At 44.2% G+C, this 21,406-nt stretch overlaps 2 protein-coding genes across 3 annotated transcripts in view; both read right to left on the bottom strand.

Moving 5' to 3' along the window:
- The window catches only part of LOC137437973 (RING finger protein 150), an 89,214-nt gene extending 79,013 nt beyond the window's left edge, over positions 1-10,201 (bottom strand). Inside the window, exon 1 of one of the 2 annotated variants that reach the window (XM_068132779.2) lies at positions 9,216-10,201. In XM_068132779.2, coding sequence (XP_067988880.1) covers positions 9,216-9,645 — 430 coding nt within the window. In that variant the 5' untranslated portion in view covers positions 9,646-10,201. Of the gene's footprint in view, positions 1-8,681; positions 8,790-9,215 lie in introns of those variants that run through there. The other variant, XM_078766732.1, reaches the window with a different exon arrangement.
- A 6,210-nt stretch (positions 10,202-16,411) lies between these two features.
- ZNF330 (zinc finger protein 330) overlaps positions 16,412-21,406 on the bottom strand; it is a 75,978-nt gene continuing 70,983 nt past the window's right edge. Inside the window, exons 9-10 of the mRNA XM_068132780.2 lie at positions 20,334-20,451; positions 16,412-17,353 (exon numbers count right to left, since the gene is read on the bottom strand). Coding sequence (XP_067988881.2) covers positions 17,103-17,353; positions 20,334-20,451 — 369 coding nt within the window. The 3' untranslated portion in view covers positions 16,412-17,102. The remainder of the gene's footprint in view (positions 17,354-20,333; positions 20,452-21,406) is intronic.

Below are 21,406 nucleotides of genomic sequence, written 5' to 3'. Positions count from 1 at the left end.
TGACTAGTTCACTACTACTGGAGCCAGGTTAGACCCAGGAGGAAGTCAACTAAGTTATTCCTAACCCATTTTGACTTGTTCACGATTACTGGAGCCAGGTTAGACCCAGGAGGAAGTCAACTAAGTTATTCCATTTTCTAGTTCACTACTACTGGAGTTCACTACTACTAGTTCACTACTACTGGAGCCAGGTTAGACACAGGAGGAAGTCAACTGAGTTATTCCTATCCCATTTTGACTAGTTCACTACTACTGGAGACAGGTTAGACCCAGGAGGAGGTCAACTAAGTTATTCCTATCCCATTTTGACTTGTTCACGATTACTGGAGCCAGGTTAGACCCAGGAGGAAGTCAACTAAGTTATTCCTATCCCATTTTGACTAGTTCACTGTTACTGGAGCCAGGTTAGACCCAGGAGAAAGTCAACTGAGGTATTCCTATCCCATTTTGACTCGTTCACTATTACTGGAGCCGATGGAATCGGTGCTTTAATCCGCAAGACGTATTCAACTGTTGTGTGTAAAAATCAATTTGGAAGAGGATTTCTCCCACCTGGATCTCTTGCCAATTGGTCAATCCGATTTCACCTCACTGATATTTATTTTACTGTCATTTGCTCAGTACCTCATGCAATATGATGTCAAATAGCATGTAGGCCTAGCCAAAACATCTTGCATTTTACAAATTAATTGTAGTTCATGGTGATGCCTTTCAGAGAGAAACAGCAGCGATTATTGTACGACCATCATTGTGGTCTGCAGGAAACCGGAGAAGCCAAGGCCTTTAGGGTTATTGGAATCTCCCGCGATGAAGCCAGGTCTGTGGGCTTGTCACTTTGCATTCGCAGATAGGTCGGTGGTCTATCTGTCTTCTCCCATCTCATTTCTGGTCTTGCACCCTCTGTGCTTTCCATGCTTTGTCCTCCCTAGGTTTCTGCAGGGCTCACACGGCCCACAGAATCTTGTTTCTCACAGTCTGAGAGTCCTTTAGGTGCTTTTTTGCAAACTCCAAGCGGGCTTTCATGTGTCTTTCACTGAGGAGAGGCTTCCGTCTGGCGTATCTGGCCACTCTGCCATAAAGCCCAGCTCGGTGGAGTGGTGCAGTGATGGTTGTCCTTCTGGAAGTTTCTCCCATCTCCATACAGGATCTCTGGAGCTCAGCCAGAGTGACCATCGGGTTCTTGGTCACCTCTCTTACCAAGGCCCTTCTCCCCCGATTGCTCAGTTTGGCCAGGTGGCCAGCTCTAGGAAGAGTCCTGGTTGTTCCAAACTTCTTCCATTTAAGAATTATGGAGGCCACTGTGCTCTTGGGAACCTTCAATGCAGCAGAGATTTTTTTGTAGGCTTCCCCAGATCTGTGCCTCGACAAAATCCTGTTTCTGAGCTCTGCAGGCAGTGCCTTCGACCTCATGGCTTGGTTTTTGCTGTGATATGCATTGTCAGCTGTGAGACCTTATATAGACAGGTGTGTGCCTTTCCAAATCATGTCCAATCAATTGAATTTACCACAGGTGGACTCCAATCAAGGTGTAGAAACATCTCAAAGATGATCAAGAGAAATGGGAGGCACCTGAGCTAAATTTCAAGTGTCATAGCAAAGGGTATGAATACTTACGTCAATGTGATATTTCAGTTTTTCCTTTTTAATAAATTTGCAAAACTTTCTAAAATCCTGTTTTCTCTTTGTCATTATGGGGTATTGAGTGTAGATTGATGAGGGAAAAAATGAATTTAAACGATTTCAGCATAAGGCTGCAACATAACAAAATGTGTGAAACGTGAAGGGGTCTGAATACTTTCTGAATGCACTGTATGTTGTATGACCATGTGCATTTTGGTTTTATGGGCCAGGACACAGGTAATTAGATTCACAAGCAATGAATTTTGGCGTTTGAACTGCATCACATGTGTCATGTTTTAATACATGGATGTCACTCCTCCATTAATTATCCAATGGAAAAAAAAGAAAAATATCTTGATCAATTAATTTATTTAGAAAACTACAAGACAGACGGACAATTTTCTCTTCTTGGGAGGTTCACCTGATAATGATGAACACTGCCTTACAAAACTGGCAAATGCCATTTTCCCATGGTCCTATTCTTATCCTCAGAGGCCCGAGGGCCTGTATGCATAAAATATGCACCGCATGATTAAGGGGAATACCAAAAATAAATAAATGAAAACCCCAACTGTGATTGCAAACCATGGTCTGTTAAAAGGCTTAACGAGTAAACACCTTTGGTGGAAAGCACACCTTGAGAACAGAAACACAAATGACAAGCAAACAGAAGTGAAACCTCAATTTGTGGTTTGAAATGATGTCAACAAAATGGCGACACGTCCAATTTTCAAAAACAGCAGAGGAAAATCGGGAAAGAAAACACAAGTAGGCCAAAATCAACATCACTGAAAGGACATTTCCAGTATTATTTTCACAAAAGAATTAAATATTTGGACCCCTTCCCCCTCAACATACCCCCTATTGTGTGCATAACATGGAGGTGACCCCTAAACATATTAAACGCACACGGGTACATGTGTAAGCACCCTCTTGGAAAACTAACTCATTCTCATCGCAAAGCATTCCATTCCTCTGCTGCGTTCTGAGGTGTGAGTGGGACAGATCGCATCTGCTACCTGGCGAGCTGTCGCGGACGTGATTGGATTGCAGTTTGTACCCGACACCTCATACGCTGCACCCACTCTTCATTCTACTTTGAGGAAGAAGACTGTTGGGAGAGTTCAGCCCTCATTCATCAGGAGAATTTCTCCCATTTTGGGAACAAGTGTGAGTGGTCCAAAATCCATCCAAAATGGATTAACCCTCGAAATGGAATATTTTTGTTAAGCATACAATACCCAGGGTTGCAGTAGTAATTTGAATGAAGGGATAAGTGACATTAGAATGGAGATCTTGAACATTGGTGGTTCATACTGGTAGGGCAAGGAATATAAGCTGAAGGACAAGAGGAAGAATGTGGGGGCAGTGGGCGAGAATAAGGTTAAATTTTGGTTTGGGGGGAGGGGATTGGGGGAGGAAGGGGTTGGCGATTGGACACGTGATGGCGGAGGTTATGTCGGGGGTGCAAACATGAAAGGGTTAATGGTCATGAGTCCACACTCACTACAAACCGAGTTTCCTTTCTGTATCACCAGTTCAGACAAACTAAAGGAGACTTTGTGACCAGGTTGGAGGAAATGGTGGTTTGAAGTATGAAGGAAAGTTGCACTATATGGTCGCACAATGAGTTGGCGAGTGACTTAAAAAGGAAACAAAAGAAGAAAAGAAAGAAGAGGAGGACCTGCACGCCACCGGGCCGGAAGGGGAGGCGGAGGATCCGCATTCCACCATGCCGGGAGGGATGGTGGCATGGAGGGGTGGCAGAGGACCCGCACGCCACTGTGCCAGGAGGGGTGGCAGAGGACCCGCACACCACTGTGCTAGGAGGGGTGGCAGAGGACCCGCACACCACTGTGCCAGGAGGGGTGGCAGAGGACCCGCACGCCACTGTGCCCGGAGGGGTGGCAGAGGACCCGCACGCCACTGTGCCAGGAGGGGTGGCAGAGGACCCGCACACCACGGTGCCAGGAGGGGTGGCAGAGGACCCGCACACCACTGTGCCGGAGATCCCGCACACCACCATGCCAGGAGGGGCAGAGGAGGACCTGCACACCACCGTGCTGGAAAAGGAGGCGGAGGACCTGCACACCACCATCCTGGGATGGGCGGTTGAGGATCCACACCTCCACCGTACCCAGAGTGATGGCGGAGGAACCGCAGGCCACCGTGCCAGGAGGGGCACGGAGGACCTGCATGTCATGGTGCCATGAGGGGTGGCAGAGGACTTCATCTACTGTATCTTCATCTCAACAAAACATTTATTTGCAGCCAAAAGGAGAGAAAGATGGGGCTGAGGGGAGGGATGAGTGAGAGGGATGTTATTGTGATGAACTTCAAAGGAGTGGTTTGGTGTTACTTGATATTATAGTAACGCAAGAGGTGTCAATATTGGCTCATGTTGGTTTTGTGTGTGAGAAGTTGAGAGAGCTGGGAAGTCACCTCAATACTCTGTATAGAGTTCGTTAAACCTGTTCTGTTCTTCAAGATTATCATGATGCTTGCAGGCCTTTGTCCACTAGGCCGATCATGGAGATGTAACAGTGCCAAGAAGGTTTCTAACTGCCAACATATAACTACGGTGTTGGGTTTTCCAGGTCCGAACACATTTATAAAGGAGGGATGTCCACGTTTTACATGAACATGTACAATGAAGGAATTGCAGGAATTGTAGCAGGAATAGAGGCTCATATCCGTCTCTTTCAAGTCGATCTCTTCTACCAATTCTTGGTTCAATAATTCCTGCTCTGTGGCCATTCGTGCAAGGGATGTGGCATATCGGACATGGAAAAACTCTTCTTCCTCCGACTCACATTCAGCTTTCATATCTGCTGGAAATCATTGCAAACATAATTATTTGTGAGGCGAAGCATTCTTTTATTCAAAAGAAATGTGACAACCTCTCATCTTCTTCCACGAATAGATCTTTCTGGTCATTCGCTAAAAGTATCTCCAACAACTTCTGTCGCTCTACCTTCCCTTCACTTTTCCATTCCGATGATACTATCGCTGTCTCTCCGACCGATAAAGCAGCTATTTTTGCTTCTCTTTTCTCCTATAATTCAACACTGGATGACTCTAACATTCCATCTCCCCCTGATGCACCCCTTACCAATCCTACACACCTCCCTACAATGTAAAGTCCTCCTCTCTCTGGACACAAGCAAGGCATACGGACAAGATGGCATTCCTCCTCGTGTCTTGAAGGAGTGCACTTCAGAACTTGCACCCGTGCTTGCTTGTTTGTTTGTTTTGTTTTTGTTTAAAAACCCCAACTTTTCCTCTTTCCTGGAAACATGCCTTAGTGCAGCCTATTTTAAAGAAGGGTGATCGTTCAAACCCTTCCAACTACTGTCCTATCGCTCTGACTTCTACTATTTCCAAAGTCTTTCAATGTCTTCTCAATAACCATTTCCTCAAGCTTCTTGAATCTCATGCTTCTATCTGACCATCAACATGGCTTTCTCGCAAGGCAAGATCTGCTGGTGATATCCTTTCTTACATTACGAATGTTTGGGCCTCTTCTCTGAGAGACTTTGGGGAATCCTTTGTTGTCGGCATTGTATCCCAAAAGCCTTTGACAAAGTTTGGCATCGGGGTCTGATATCCAAGCTTCCCTCTTTCGGCTTTCCTCATTCACTCTGCTCTCTCATAACGAGCTATCTCTGTAATTGTTGATGGTTCAACATCTTCCTCCTTCCCGATGAACAGCGGTGTCCCTCAGGGCTCTGTCCTGTCTCCAACACTCTTCCTTCTTTTTATCAAAGACGAAAGACCTTCTTTCTTCTACAAATAACCAAATGCACTCATATGCTGATGACTCGACATTACATTCCTCCATGGCTTTCCCATCTGCCCCATCTTCCCTCACTCGATCTACATCTCATTTCATCACAGCCACCTCTTTAAATTCAGACTTGGACAAGATTTCCCAGTGCGGCAACTGTAATCAGGTTAAGTTAAATGCTTCTAAAACTCAATTTCCTCCAATCTCTCTCTCTAAAACTCCTCTCAACTCTCCAATCTCATTTGAAAGCTCCAGAATTACACCATGTGATTCAATAAACCTACTAGGTATTACCCTAACATCAAATTTATCCTGGAATACACACATTACACAAACAGTTGAGACTGCCTCGAATAAACTGGGAGTCCTTTTGAGATGTTGAAGATTCTTCTCCTCTCACAGTTGCTTCAACTATATAAAGGATTGATTTGTCCTTGTATAGAGTACTGCTCTCACATCTGGGGAGGTTTTAGCTCCACATACTTACTGGACAGAATTGAATCCAAAGTAATCCGACCTATCAACTCTCCCAATCTGACCTCAAAACTTGACCCGCTCGAATTACGCCGCAAGGTTGGTTCTTTTTCTCTTTTCTAGGACGACTCATTGCGGTTGAACGACTCATTGAAGACAATCAATAAACTAGAAAGGCACTCAATAGAGAGAATACCTCCGCCTGGTTGGCCATATCACTCAATGGTGAAGAATCACTTTTAAAATTATATGAGCTGGATCCGGATCTTCACCAAAATTGAATCGATTCTTTCTTGTCACACACACAACCTGTCCAACAAGTTTCGTCCAAATCCATCCATAACTTTTTGAGATATCCTGGTATGTATTGTTTTTGGCTCAATCTTCCAATGGTGAAGAATCACTTAAAAAATTTTAGTAGCCGGATCCGAATCCGGATCTACACCAAAATCGAATAATTTCGTCCTTGTCACATACCCTACATCTCTGCCAAATTTCGTCCGAGTCCGTCCACAACTTTTTGACATTTTGTTCACAAACGGACAGACAGGGGTGACAAGCGTTACGCCTAGGTCCCCCGTCGGTGAAGTGATGTTAGTTGACAAAGTGGAAGACGCAAGGCGGCCATCTTGGATTTTGACGTGGCGACCCAATTTTCAATAGCGCTCTCCGTTATGCATAGATACACCCACACACCAGATTAGAAGTTAGAAGTTCGTTTATTTTTCAAGATATTTCGCTCACAAGGTTCAGACATATATATGGTGGCGGCCATCTTGGATTTTGACGTGGCGACCCAATTTTCAGTAGCGTTCTTCCTTATGCCTCGATACACCCACACACCAGATTAGAAGTTGGTACTTCGCTTATTAGTCCCCTACCGGTGTACACCGGAGGGGACTATAGGTTTGCACGCCGTCCCTCCGTCCGTCAGTCCGTCAGTCCGTCAGTCCGTCAGTCCGTCAGTCCGTCATGCAAAGAACAGTTTTCCGGACTTTTTTTCTAAACGCTTAAAGCTAATGATTTCAAACTTGGCACATGGTTTCCTCATGATAAGTTACAGGTCAAGTTCGAACTTCACGACGTTTCGATCATTTTTGACAATGTTATGGCACTTTGAACTTTGGGAATTCTGATAATTCTGATGATCCTTAACTCAGTGCCATTTTAAGTTTTAATTTCCTTTAAAAACCAATTTCTCTGCAATAATAGGACCGATTGAGATAATTTTTTCACCATATGGACTCGGTCTGTAGAATATTTTAATGGTAATTATGACGTCACAGGTCACGTGGTTCGGTCGCCATATTGTTTTTCGTGAAAACACGAAAACCCCTTTTTCTCTGCAACGGCTGAACAGATCGAGGCCAAACTTTGCAGGCAGAATCGCATACCCATGACGAACAAAAAAGTCAGCGAGCATGACGTCATGCGTCACATGGTTTCAGAGTTATGACGTTTTTAAGCATGAACCTTTAAATCCGAGCTCCTCCCTCATTTTTGATCCAATCGAGGGGAAACTTCACAAATCTGTTCAGCATGTCAGTCTACTAAAATTTCCTTTTGGAATTTGCGATAGGGCACGTGGTTTGGCAGATATCGTTAATTAAACGAAAATATTTAATTTTTAAAAATGGATATCTCTTGAATCGCCAGTACCCCAGACCATGAGTTGGCAATAAATTATATAATTCACACAGTGCAATACGTGCAGGCCACTCCACGGAGCGACCTTGCGGGCTTATCAACAAGGCGAGGCGTGACACACACGTGTCTCAGCATACCTCAGATCGTTTGAAAACCAGCATCAACCGTGCATAAATTTGCATATTCGATCATTTTTGACAAAGTTATGGCACTTTGAACTTTGGTAGGGGACATGTATTGCAGCGCAATACTCAGAATGCTTGTTTTTCAAGATATTCCGCTCACAAGGTTCAGACATACATGGCGGCGGCCATCTTGGATTTTGACGTGGGTTGCACCCACACACCAAATTAGAATTCGGTCCTTCGCTTACGCACGCACGTACGCACGCACGGACGGACGCACACACGGACGGAGGGGAAAACCATAGTCCCCCTTTCGCTCCGCGGTGCGACGGGGGACAAAAACATAACCTCCATCCACCTTTGGTTCCGGAGGTAATAAACCAATGATCGATGAATGTATTGAAAACAACATTTCACTTCTCTCTTCTGATCCAGTGTTACATTTGCTAAAAGACTGCAGGTATCACAACCTTCACCTTCACAGACTATCACGATAAATCCCTCAACGATTTACCAAACAAAGCCACATCATGCCAATGACCCCATGACAGATATTGCATCATTTTGGTAAAGTTATTCGAAAATAGGACAACGCATCGTGTCATAATTCAAGTTGTTTGCAATCTAACAATGAATAAAGAAAACAACTTTTAATATCTACAGAAGCAAAGGGTAACGGCACAGCGCGCACGAGACCTCATCTGCATGGGTCATGGCACAGCACGCACTAGACCTCACCTGCATGGGTCATGGCACAGCACGCACTAGACCTCAACTGCATGGGTCATGGCACAGCACGCACTAGACCTCATCTTCATGGGTCATGGCACAGCATGCACTACACCTAACCTGCATGGGTCATGGTGCCGCGCACTAGGCCTCACCTGCATGGGTCATGGTGCCACGCACTAGGCCTCACCTGCATGGGTTATGGTGCCACCCACTAGATCTCATATGCATGGGTCATGGCATAGCATGCACTAGACCTCACCTGTATGGATCATGGCACAGTGCGCAGTCGATCTCACCTGCATAGGTAATGGAACAGCATGCTCTAGACCCCACCTGCATCGGTCAAAACACAAGCGCTCACGAGACCCCACCTGCATGGGTCATGGTGCCATGCACTAGACCTCACATGCATGGGTCATGGTGCCACGGACTAGACCACACCTTCCTCGGTCATGGTGCTGCGCACTAGACCTCACGTGCATGGGGCATGATGCCATATACTAGACCTCATCTGCATGGGTCATGGTGCCGCACACTACATATCACCCACATGGGTCATGGTGCCGCACACTAGACCTCACCTGCCTCAGTCATTGTGCTGCGAACTAGACCTCACCTGCATCGGTCATGTTTATGTGCACTGGACCTCACCTGCATCGGTCACGTTGCTGCGCACTAGACCTCACGTGCATGGGTCATGGTGCCGCACACTAGATCTCACCTGTATGGGTCATGGTTGCACTCACTAGATCTCACCTGCATGGGTCATGGCACAGCACGCACTAGACCCCACCTGCATGGGTAACGGCACAGCACGCACAAGACCTCACCTGCATGGGTCATGGTGACCGTGGTGTTTCCATATCCAACGTTATTTGACACCAACACCGCGGTAGCATTTTGTCCCTTCGCCAGGAGGATCTTCTCACGGAACGTGCAACCACCTCGTTCAACGAGGGCGACCCATAGACGAGGTGCACGCTGTCCCTCCGGGAAGAATCTGGTCTCGTCCCCACAGCAGGCGTTCGGACAAGATGTCGGTGTTACGAGTTGACCATCCACATCCTCCTTGGGCGAGTCCCGTCCGTAATGACCACTCTCGGCGTATTCCCACGTCAGGTAGTCGTTGACCCACGAGGTGATGTTCAGGAACGCCGAGTACCATTCTTCGGTCTGCGTCATCGTCGCTCCGGGAATGGCCACGATCAACAGCAGAGCGACCATGAAGACGTAACACCTCAAATACGTCCCGAATATCATCCTCACAGGAAGAACTCAACAGCAGGTACCTCTGAGCGTGGTCACACGACTAAAATCCGAGCACCTCGAACCCCAAAAGTCAAAACGCACTCCGACTCGCACCTTGTACCCGGCACCAACTCTCGGGACTGAAACAGCTCTGATTAGTACGGGGCAACCCTCGCACATCTCAATTTTAGTGCGTAGGGGCCGTCCACTTATTACGTAACGCATTCATCAGCATTTTTAGCCCCCACCGGCAACGCTGAGCCAACGACCCATCCGCCCCCTTTGCGTACGTAATAAATGGACAGCTGACCAGGCAACCTTCACTCTCGGTGCATTCCGGCCTTCTCGGTTTCGGCGCCAGATATGGACCCTGACGAGAACTCTGACAACTGCTTGGAGTGACGTCACGTGGCAATGACGTCAAAGCCTTCCCCGACAGGCTGAACTCAAGTGGGTCGACACGGTGGCGTGCGCCCAGCCGAGGAAGCAAGGCACAGTGAGGGATTCTCATCGTCGACATTTGGTCATCATGGAAGCGATTCCACTGCCTATTATCTGAGCAAATGTCCAGGTAGCGCACCCTAGTGGAACAACCTGAGCTTCGTGCTGAACGTGACCGTGGTCTAAGCTCTAAGGTATTAAACTTAAACTTCATTAACCCGTGTTTGAATGTGATATATAAGTGGTGTAAACTGCAAAAGGCATCATGGGTGGTGTATTTTATTTTTTACTGTAATTGTAACGGTCCATGTGATTCAAGTAGGTTAGATTGCCATGTAACAGGGACCTGGCCGAGTAAGTCATTTGTTACACGTGATGCTGAGGGGGCAGCATATGTAATTTATAGATAGGATAGACAAGACTAAGGTTGTAAAATGTCTCATCTATAAGGCGAGGCCAGGTGAGGAATTGGAAGTTTCAAACCACATTGAAGCGGCTCGATAGGACCGTCATGATGTCTGGCCAATGTGTGCGAACCATGGCAGTGAAACAGGCTGTGGTGCCCAGAAGACTGCTTTTTATTGGGGCTGCCCTGCGTACCTCCCCCAATGATCAGGAAATCAATGATGGGGCCCATGGGACAAAGGTCCCAAAGTACATAAGGCAAGCCAGCAGACAGGGAGGAGGAAGGAGATTGAGACAGTCACCAGGAGTTGGAGGCTGGGGCTGAACTTTAAGCCACTCATCATCTCATGCCCTACCTCTGTTTGGCCGCCATATTTTCTCTTCTGGTCTTCCACCGCACCATCATCTTCTGCCTTCAACCAGATCATTCTTGTGACACTTCCTGTCCCGAGCAGCACTTTGCCTGTGCAACGTCAGCGGCCTAAATATACCCGTCGGTTTGTGCCATCCAAGACCGCAGTTGCCCCAATGTTCTTCATGTGAATCGGTATCGTCGGTGCCTTAGCAGGGTATATTTATTAGTCCTTACACATGTTTGCGTGCCCCCTCTATCCTATCTGTGTCCATTGATCGCTTCGTTCGTAGTCTCTTTTACCCTCTTGCCTGTACTTTCTTTACAAATAAACGCTTCAAAAAGGAAAGAAAACACGTTCGAGCCATCTGCTTCCGATACCTGTAACATCAATTCCGGCTCTTTTGTAAGACCTTGTGGAATGGCAAAGAAAAATAACTGAACACATTGCAGTAATAGACCATTTGGTCATTTCCTGGGATGAAAGGTCCCGATGGTGAGGTATACTATGTCAACGGAGCCTCAGACGTGACAATATGTATGGTGCAGAAGAAAGCATCTAATCTAAACCTTTGTACATAATGAAAACGTTTTTAAAAATTACTTTTAATCGTACTACGACCAATTTATCCACCACTTAGCGTGGTTGCTCAATCCTATGATTTTGGGCATGGCCCTCATAAATTCTCCCTCTCTGGTACAATTATCTGGCCGGGTAGTGTGGCCTCGTGTCAGGGCTCCATTTTGCTATGGCTCCCGCGACCTTGAGGCTAACCTGGAGCATCTACCCCGCACTCCCAAACTAATTGGGAGGCCCTCAAGGGAATCCTCCACTCCCCGAGGGCGTTTCTTGACACCCACTGTACCCACAACTCCCTCTAGGGCATAGGTTCTTAACCAGGGGTACCTGTACCCCCTGGGGGTATGAAACCTCCAAGCTGGGGGTACGACACCCCAAAATAAATTTCAATTAAAAAAGAAGGGTATAACGGTATTTAAAGAAAAAAAAAGAAGAAGGGGAAAACAAAAGAAACTTCAACAGGTACCCTTGTCAAACGACATTATCCATTCCAGGATTGGTGACATGAGTAGAGATATCTTGCAGCAGGTGATCACAGACATCAACGCTAGTCCTGTCAAAGTGAGTCTTCAGTTAGATGAGTCAAATGACGTCAATTTTTGTAGTCAGTTGTTGGTATTTGTGCGGTACGTGAAGGAGAAAGAATTCTTTTGTGAACCGCTGACAACCACAAAAGCAATCGATGTGTTCAATCTCGTGAAATAATCTACTTCAACAAACCTATTTGTGCGAGACAGGTTTTTTTAACACTCCTACACAACAAAACAAAGGCCAGGAACTGTTTGGATGCAAGTGACGACATGCGTGTGGCTATTTCAAACAAAGAACCTCGTTTCAGCATCATCATTGATGAAAAACAACAACAAAAGAGCCACTAGAAATGAGTCTGTGTGTACTGTGTAGTATGCTTTTTCTACAAAAGTTATTATTGTACTGTAATCTACTTCAACAGTGACTTTTCAGCAAACACGATGCATTATGATTATCGTTTCCATAAATGTTTTTTTAAATGTGAAAATAAAGAAACTTTATTAAACTATTATTGTAGTTTTAAGTCATTTTTGAAAATATTATGAAAACTCAAGGGGTACGGGAACTTTACCCTTTGAGTACGGGATTTTTTTTTGATAAAAATACCCCCGGTACGGGATTAATTTGGCATTTTGGTACGGGAATGCAACCACGTACTGACGATCTATTTATAAGTATAGTCGATGACGTGCGGCCCACGTCATCCGTACACAAAACTTTTTCGCGGGTTGCGGCACTGGACGTCATCCGTACTCAAAGGGTTAAAAAGGTTAAGAACCACTGCTCTTGGGCATGGCCACTCGAGCCGGAAACTCTGCACTTCTAAACTAACTCGCACCTCTGGTGGCTCCCAGCCGCTCAGGAGGCCCTGAGGCTCAGTGCCTTCAAAAACACTCTCCTTAGTCTCTGGCTACACTCCCAACCTACACGTTGGCACACCCATTATTAATTCCATTACCAATTTGCCATGGATAACAAGAGATATCCATTTAAAAAAAAAAATTTTTCGTTTAATTAACGATATCTGCCAAACCACGTGCCCTATCACAAATTCCAAAAGGAGATTTTAGTGCTGAACAGATCTGTGAAGTTTCCCCTTGATTGGATCAAAAATGAGGGAGGAGCTCGGTTTTAAAGGTTCATGCTTAAAAACGTCATAACTCTGAAACCATGTGACGCATGACGTCATGCTCGCTGACTTTTTTGTTCGTCTTGGGTATGCGATTCTGCCTGCAAAGTTTGGCCTCGATCTGTTCAACTGTTGCAGAGAAAAAGGGGTTTTCGTGTTTTCACGAAAAACAATATGGCGACAGAACCACGTGACCTGTGACGTCATAATTACCATTAAAATATTCTACAGACCGAGTCCATCATATGGTGAAAATTTGATCTCAATCGGTCCTATTATTGCAGAGAAATTGGTTTTTAAAGGAAATTAAAACTTAAAATGGCACCGAGTTAAGGATCATCAGAATTACCAAAGTTCAAAGTGCCATAACTTTGTCAAAAATGATCGAAACGTCGTGAAGTTCGAACTTGTCCTGTGACTTATCATGAGGAAACCATGTGCCAAGTTTGAAATCATTAGCATTAAGTGTTTAGAAAAAAAGTCCGGAAAACTGTTATTTGCGTGACGGACTGACAGACTGACAGACGGAGGGACGGCGTGCAAACCTATAGTCCCCTCCGGTGTACACCGGTAGGGGACTAATAAACAGAAGCTTTCCAGCCTCCATTTCTCAAATATAACCCTCTACCTCACCTACACTGAGTGTGGAGGCTCCCTCCAGAAAGGGCATTGCTCTGACAACTATTCACCCCTTTTGGGCCACACCCATTCAATAGCACCCACTGCCTGGGGGCGGCACCATCCTCCGGCACCACACTTGCGGGGCAGTCCCTCGGAAAGGTGTTCCACCACTCTCCAGGGCCCTACAGATCGGTCTTCTGTTGTGGCCTGCTGTCTTCAGGTCAAACGGCCCGTGTTGTCATTTAAAACGCATCGTGCTTCCAGCGTCCCTTCTGCACTCAAGACCTCCACCTCACCTCGCATGTACAGGAGGTTTTACACAACACAACCTTATCGTGCTTTACTCTATTGTTTACAATCATTGCCCCATCAGTGCACATATTACATACGACTTACCCTTGCCAGATCCCTACCTAATACAAGAGTAATTCTAACCTATTCAATAACACGATTCATACTGTTCTTGACATAAACCCTCTATGGATACCCTCTCGCCCTGCTACATACCAATTATATATACTAGTGTGGATCAACGCACCTCACACCCCTCACCACATATCGCTGCAGAAGCATAGGCATCTTTGACCATGCCTGCTTTCTCCGGGAGTGAGGATAGAAGGGGAAAGATGGGTGTGGGTTAGTGGGGGTGATGGTGGATCAGGGGTTGTGGACGAAGGATGGGCTGGATGGTGCTAGGGAGATGTTGAGGGAGGTCGGTCAAATATATTTTGTGCTCTGACCTAATATTTACTGTAAATCAGAAGTCAGAACCCAACACGTATAAATAAAAAGGAACAGAGCACAAATTTATATTTATTTTAAATTATCAGTTAAAGCTGGACGACAAAGACTGGACAGTATAAAAAAAAACTGGATGGGAAATTCGAACTGCCAGCCTTATAGAGCAGATGTACTGCCAATGCACCGCTTAACTTGGTCTATTCATGGTCAAAGTAACAAAAAGTTAGCGCTGATGAATACAGGTAAGTCACAAATTTTGTTTCTTAGGTTAGCTTTTTATATATAAACAACATGGTGGAATGTGTTAAAGAAAATTTGCAGAAGTTAAAGAAAATTTGAAGAAGACATTTTGGTCACAAATTTGAATACATATTATAACCACATACATTTGCGCCATTATAATAAGATTTATAACTAAAAATGTTGATCTGTCTGTCTGTCTATATGTTACCTATACAATCCTACACATCTGGATAGATTTGGACCAAATTTTCTCAGAGGTAAAATATTATATTTGGCCGCCGTCGTTTGGCACTTTTGAAGTGGCGCAATCCACCCTGGATTGATCGGTGTGCATGTGCAGAAACCCCAAGTGACAAAGTCAATCAGGGGTGCCCTGGACATATTTCATGCCTGCCAGATAATCGTTGTAGAATGAAAGGACTAAAAAAAAAACCCTCTAAAGAATCAGAAAATACTTGTAAATGTTCCTGCGAGAAAGGTGTGTGCCTCTGCGCAATGAAACAGTTGGTGAACTTCCTGATCAACACATCCAAAAAGTTTATATATTGCAGTCTCCATTGCAAAATCTCACGACTATGTGTGCCCATGAAAGGACGAAGGTTCATAGATGGGTGCTTTCTAACCAAACCTTCGTACTTCTCAAAACAAATGGGAAGGTCATATGAGACATGTCGATGCACAAGGTAAATTTTAAATGCTACTTACTATTAATCATGTTTTGGAGGAGGGGTACGGGATGGTGGGAGTGGACGTTGTACGAGTTGCGAGTGTCATTACAAGTACACTTTTGTTTAGTCACTCGAGAAATTATACAACATTTTTGCATCTATTGGTGAAAGGAGAAGCATCCGTACGTGTGTGCGTATGCGTGTGTGTTATAAGTTATAACTTATAACCACAGCTGCAAATAGCTAATTGTATTAACAGGAAATGATAAGAACCTGACTCCTATCATCGACAGATATTGCTTGTATTCCTACAGTCATGTAAAAAGTAAGTACACCCCATGTAAAGTTTTGACTTTTTCAACATATTTCAACATACAGCTATTTGATCTTCATTTCAACAACATTGATAGATAAAGGTGATATAATATAACAAATATCATGAAACATTTACATTTTGTAGTCCATTGTATAATTTAAATAAATATGAATGCACATTTCACATGTGGAAAAAGTAAGTACTATATTATAGTTTTATATAGATTCGTTTATATACGAATCAAAAATAAGATAATTGGTTTTGGGTCGTCCTTTCCGCATATCTCGTGGGATTGTGAGTTGGAGAGACGGCCGTGATGGCGGAGAGGGGGTTGGAATTCTCTCAAGCAGGGATTCAACCCGTGTCCTTATAAAAGGTCTTTGTCTGAGTCCGATCGGTGCAGCCGTGCAGCGATCGGTGCAGCCGTTTGTGCGGCACCCAGGAAAACAACATCGTCACAATGAACGTTATGCGAACGCAAATGTTATGCGGGAGTCCAAACCTGAGAATTCTGGAGACCAAAGCTGAAATTGGGAAAACTAAACAGCCTATTTTACTCCTGGAGATCCCAGGATTACCCACCCAAAATATCGTTGTGATTGGTTCAGCAGTTTTTAAGGTACCTTCGAACGGACAGACAGACAGAGACGGACATTTGGTGAATTATAGTAAGATTAATGAGTCGGTCTGCATATTTTTGAGACTGGAGACAATTAAAGTACACCATATGATAAAAAAATAAACCAAAGCATTTCAGAAGGTACAGATCACTTTTATATCTTCTGATAAATTAAAAATAACAGAAATAGCAAAAATGCGTTTACCAGACCCAGGGGATTCACCAAATTTTCTTCAAATACCCTGCTGCTTTTCAAGATAGTAAACAACAAAAGGATCAATCATTAAGGCACCAAAACAGTAAGGCAGAAACAAAAATGAGGATACCCAAAGCTACCATTGAATAAACTTTCAATTAGGTGGGGGAAGTGAAAACGAACACAACATTCTCGTAATTTAAGCCCCTGAAAAGTAAGGTGGGATACACTACAACTTTACCACTCTGCGATACAACTGTTGAGAAAGAGAGATTCAAAGTTCAGGATTCTGAATCCCATTAAACAAAGATCAGTATCAAAACTTCTGTTCTGAATCGCCATTAACACTAAGGAAGTAATGACCTTGGTAGTTTACTTTAGTGTACTTCACTCTTTAGCGCTGGATGTGTGGTAGCACGGTTTACTTCTAAGCGGCCCATTTGTACGATAGCCATTTCAAAAGTTGTCATTCATGTTGCTTTCCTTTTCCCCCTTTAACAATTGCACATCTATGAGACAACAGTATGCTAAATGTCTTGCCAAAAAGCCGATTACAAAATGGACACTTGCGGGAGTTACGTATAATCCATGCAACAAATTTTCAACACGTGCCTTTTGTCCACAGCTTTATCCACTGGAATACGACGGACCAAGATTCATTCCAGCAAAAGTAGCATTTATATTCTTCCCCTTTTCAAGCTCCTCTTCTTTATCATCATCATCATCATCCTCATCAGCTTCATCATAATCTTCCTCTTCGTAGTCGGCATCCCCTTCCAATAGAGGTTCCGTGTTTGTTGTCCAAGAGAGATCGTTACCATAAGCACCGTAATCCTGATCACTATCATCACCATGTCGACCGAACTTGAGGTTCCGTGCTGTAAACAACATGAACATCAGATAAATCTTGATGACTTTACGGCGGTTTGTTTTGACTTGAACAATGTAATAATAATAATGTGTCATTATTTTGCAACTCATCAACGGACTGAAACCAGAAATACACACAAACCAAGATCTCTCACAAGTAGGTTAAAATGCTGGGCCTGCAGACTTTCATTGAAAGTCTTTACTCGCTTCTCAGCCCACATCAAGGTTACACGATAGCTGGTTAAGTCTCAAAGTATAATGGGAAAAGGCCCAATCGCAGCTTGACACCACATGCTCTAGTCAGTCTAGTGCTCCACGTTTGCCACATAGGCTTGTAGGTTTCCGATTCCACCATCTTCCACTTGTGGAAGTTTTCTGATGTTAGGAGTAGATTAAACACCAATCTCAAGAAGAAGCTGAGGCATGCTGGTTCTGTCTTCCACAGCTTTGACAATGTGAGGTTGCGCACAGTTGCTATCTCCCACCCTGCCCATTGTCTCTACTCAGACTAGCAAACACCCAATCTTTTCTTCTTCCATCTCATGCCTTCCCTTCACATCCTATTTCTTCTTGAACTCATGTGCTCACATACCACTTGGTTCCTGTTCAAGGAACAGGCAAGGTCATCCTTATGACAGAGTCGGAGGAACTGGGCAAGGGCAAGGACAAGCTGGTGTTGCACAGTACAAAATCGTCCACCAGTGATGTCGTAATCACAGTTTGGCTGAAGAACCATAGGTGGCAATGCTCATCAGTGTTCCTGGGACACTGAGCCATTTGCACACATAGCCAATCACTTTCCATTCCATGCCTTATATCCATAATCACAAACTTTATATTTACCTGTAGAAATCTTATTCTTCCCATCAAGTCTCAAGACAGCTGTTCACCATCATCTCAGATCGTCCCAAATTCAAATCCATGATATTTTCTACCTTCGTTACACCCACCTCACACCAAGCCCTCCCCCTTCCAAATTTCAAGTTTTCCCTCCCGAGTTTCCTTCTGTATCCATCTCGTCTACCCTATGAATCCTCTCCTTCCCCCCACCCCACATTCCTTCCTATGCATCCTCTCCTAGCCCCCACGCTATTCCTCCGCACACCCATCGTTTGTCGAAGTCTCCCTCTATCTTGGCCTTCAACCCTGCTGTTGGTGTTACGCCCCCTCTCTCTACTGTTCCTCCTTTTTCATATTGCATCCTGATCTGTTCAGTGTACTGGTACTTGTTCTTTCATGAGCATCGACTATCGTTACAAAAAAAGCCAAAGGATTCCGTGTGAAGTATCAAAGCAAACTTGAAACAACAGAATATGACGTCCAAAGAGACTACTGTTGTTGATGGTTTGAAACCCTCAAGCTAGCTCTGTTTGGATGACTTTTTTCCCTCTATCAGTCTGTAAGTGGAAGTGAATAGCAACACGCAAAGCTTTTGACTTGATCTTCCTTTGTGGTTGGAATTCTCTCCGCTCCAATGAAGAAATTGATCTTTTCTTTATGCCCTCTATCCAATGTCATACTTCGACTCTTCTTCACCTTCAACGCCATCCTGCTCCATTTCTCTTTGAGACCTCTCACCAAATGCCTGGCAACATACACTACTCCATCAGCAATTTATTTTCCTGTCTTCCAAGAAGGCTCTCAATTGTGGTAAAACTACTCGAGGGACAAGCTGCATACCTCTGGCAGCACACATGGCACCACTAAAGACCAGCTAATCGGTATACCCAGATCCAACATCTTCCACTTTATCAAGTAGTCCTTTGTTGTGAAACGCGTGACAAAGTCGCTACAATAGGACAGGATAAATCTACCAACTTCCTCAGGAATACAGAATGTTAGGGTTTACATAATAAAGGCCTGAGGTATAGAACCATAAGCGTTTGCAACGATGAGCCACATCACCACTACAAGGGTTTTCTTCTCAGGTCTGCCAAAATCCAACCATGGTGTTCACAACGAGGAGATGAACTATTGCCGGCATCCTGTCCAAATTCGAAATTCCTGCCTAAGACCTACCGTCAATTCGCACTTGGCAAGCGTCGCAAGTATGCCCATACCAAACACGAGTCGAGGAAGTAGTCTTGTGGCCGCCCTTATATGTCCTTTATGAGACCCTGCAATGTTAACTACTGCAAACGTTTTTCACGGAAATGTGTTCTATATAGTTAGGAGAGTCAAATTAGCTTGGTTGCTACTTGTGCAACGTTGAGCATTTCTCAGAATTCAAGATGGCGGCCGCCGCTATCTTGGATGTTGGCCAATTTTCAACTTTTGATCTCGATGACCTAGAGGGTCGTGTAATACCTCTTTCTAGGGGTTTTAGAGTACGGGGAGTCCATTTCTGGAGTTATTTTTTGGACACGGGGTCAATGTCAAGGTCAAAATGAAGGTCAAAGGTCAAACTAAGAAACTTTAATGTATTGTTATTGTTCATAAGACATGACGATGGAACCGGAGCACGTAAAGTGGTTTTCAACACTAGCATAAGAGCAAAAAGTGCTTTTCAACACTAACCCAAGTGCAAAAACTGGTTTTCAATGCCATCACAAGTGTGGAAAGTGGTTTTGCAACACTAACCCAAGTGCGAAAACTGGTTTTCAATGCCATCACAAGTGTGGAAAGGGGTTTTGCAACACTAACCCAAGTGCGGAAAGTGGATTTCAACGCCAGCACAAGTGCGGAAAGTGGTTCTGCAACACTAGTATCCAAAAAATAACTCCAGAAATGGACTCCCCGTACTTAGGGTCTTGAGTTTGAGGCCCTGTCAAGCCGTTGAAATAATACCAAGTGGGTTGACACAGCCTGTCATCCCTCCGAGGTTGGAAAAATGAGTACCAGCAGACTGGGCGTTCGAGTGATTTGCGTCAGAGTGGTGACCCATCCAGGGTTGTACGCCTCAGGATATGAAATGACCTCGGCAGCTCCTATATGCGTCGCAGTGTGAAAGCAATGGTTATTATTTACAATAATTTTTCAGTGACTCACTTGACACGCTCAGGTCTTTGGTTTCTTGGGTTTCACGTCCACATTTTGGGCAGGGAGGAGATTTTCTTTTTTCTTGTTTATATACTTTGCTGCGAATATGCTCATCACAAAAGCATGCCTGAATGTCAAAAAAGATGCATAATTGGGGGACAAAGGTCAGTGAAAAAAAAAAAAAAAAGGAATGGCAAAGATGCATTCAAATTGAAAATGATTAAAACTCGAATGAAACATTCACAAGCGAATGGAACGCATCTCCACTAAATACACACTCCCCGTCAACAAAAATAATGAAACAATAACAAGGTGAAAAATCTGTGTTCTAGCACCCCAACATTCTTAATCCTATGCTGTGAAGGATTTTGACTTTAACCCATGTATAAACGAACCTGCCCCCTTGGAAATCTTATAAATCAGAACTGAGAAAAATGTATGAAAATAATTAAAATATTGTTGGTCAATGCCAACAGTAATGCTAAGAGTAGCCATGCAAAATAGGTGGCCACACAATCAAGGTTATTGAACGTCGATGCAAAACTGAATGCCAGGTATTGTGGCCACATAAGACAGGATTAATGATGGACAGTTGAAAGGTCAAACCACAGCATAAATATGCTAGCATGACCTAGTTTGCAAAAAGGGCTTCGACAACACGCCAAAATACATCAGCACCTACAGTGCACAAAATAAAATGTTCACATTTTGTTGTGTTACAGGCTGAAATTAAAATGGATTATATTGAGATTTATTTGTCACTGACCTACACATAATACCCCAATATGTTAGTGGAATGTTTTCAAAGGATGTGAAAAGTCAAGGGGTGTGAATACTTTCTGAAGGCAATGTATAAACAAACACATAAATCGTTGCCAAACGAAGAAATCAAATTGAATTGTTGCTTTGCCAAATAAAAAAAACCCAAAAATGTAGCTCAGTGGGGACTGACAGTTATTTCCCACGGTTTCTGAGAAGCTTTCAAAATAAATTACCTGAATTTGAGGTGAAACCCTCCGTTGGGGGAAAACCCCCCTTTCACACCATTTAAATAGGCGGATCCGGATGGGGAGCACAACCCC

The sequence above is a fragment of the Myxine glutinosa genome, chromosome 12 (genome assembly GCF_964187855.1).
Source record: "Myxine glutinosa chromosome 12, kmMyxGlut1.1, whole genome shotgun sequence".
In the NCBI taxonomy this organism is placed as follows: Eukaryota; Metazoa; Chordata; class Myxini; order Myxiniformes; family Myxinidae; genus Myxine; species Myxine glutinosa.
The sequence above is the reverse complement of the archived record's forward strand: the minus strand, read 5'-3'. Positions and strand labels throughout refer to the sequence as shown.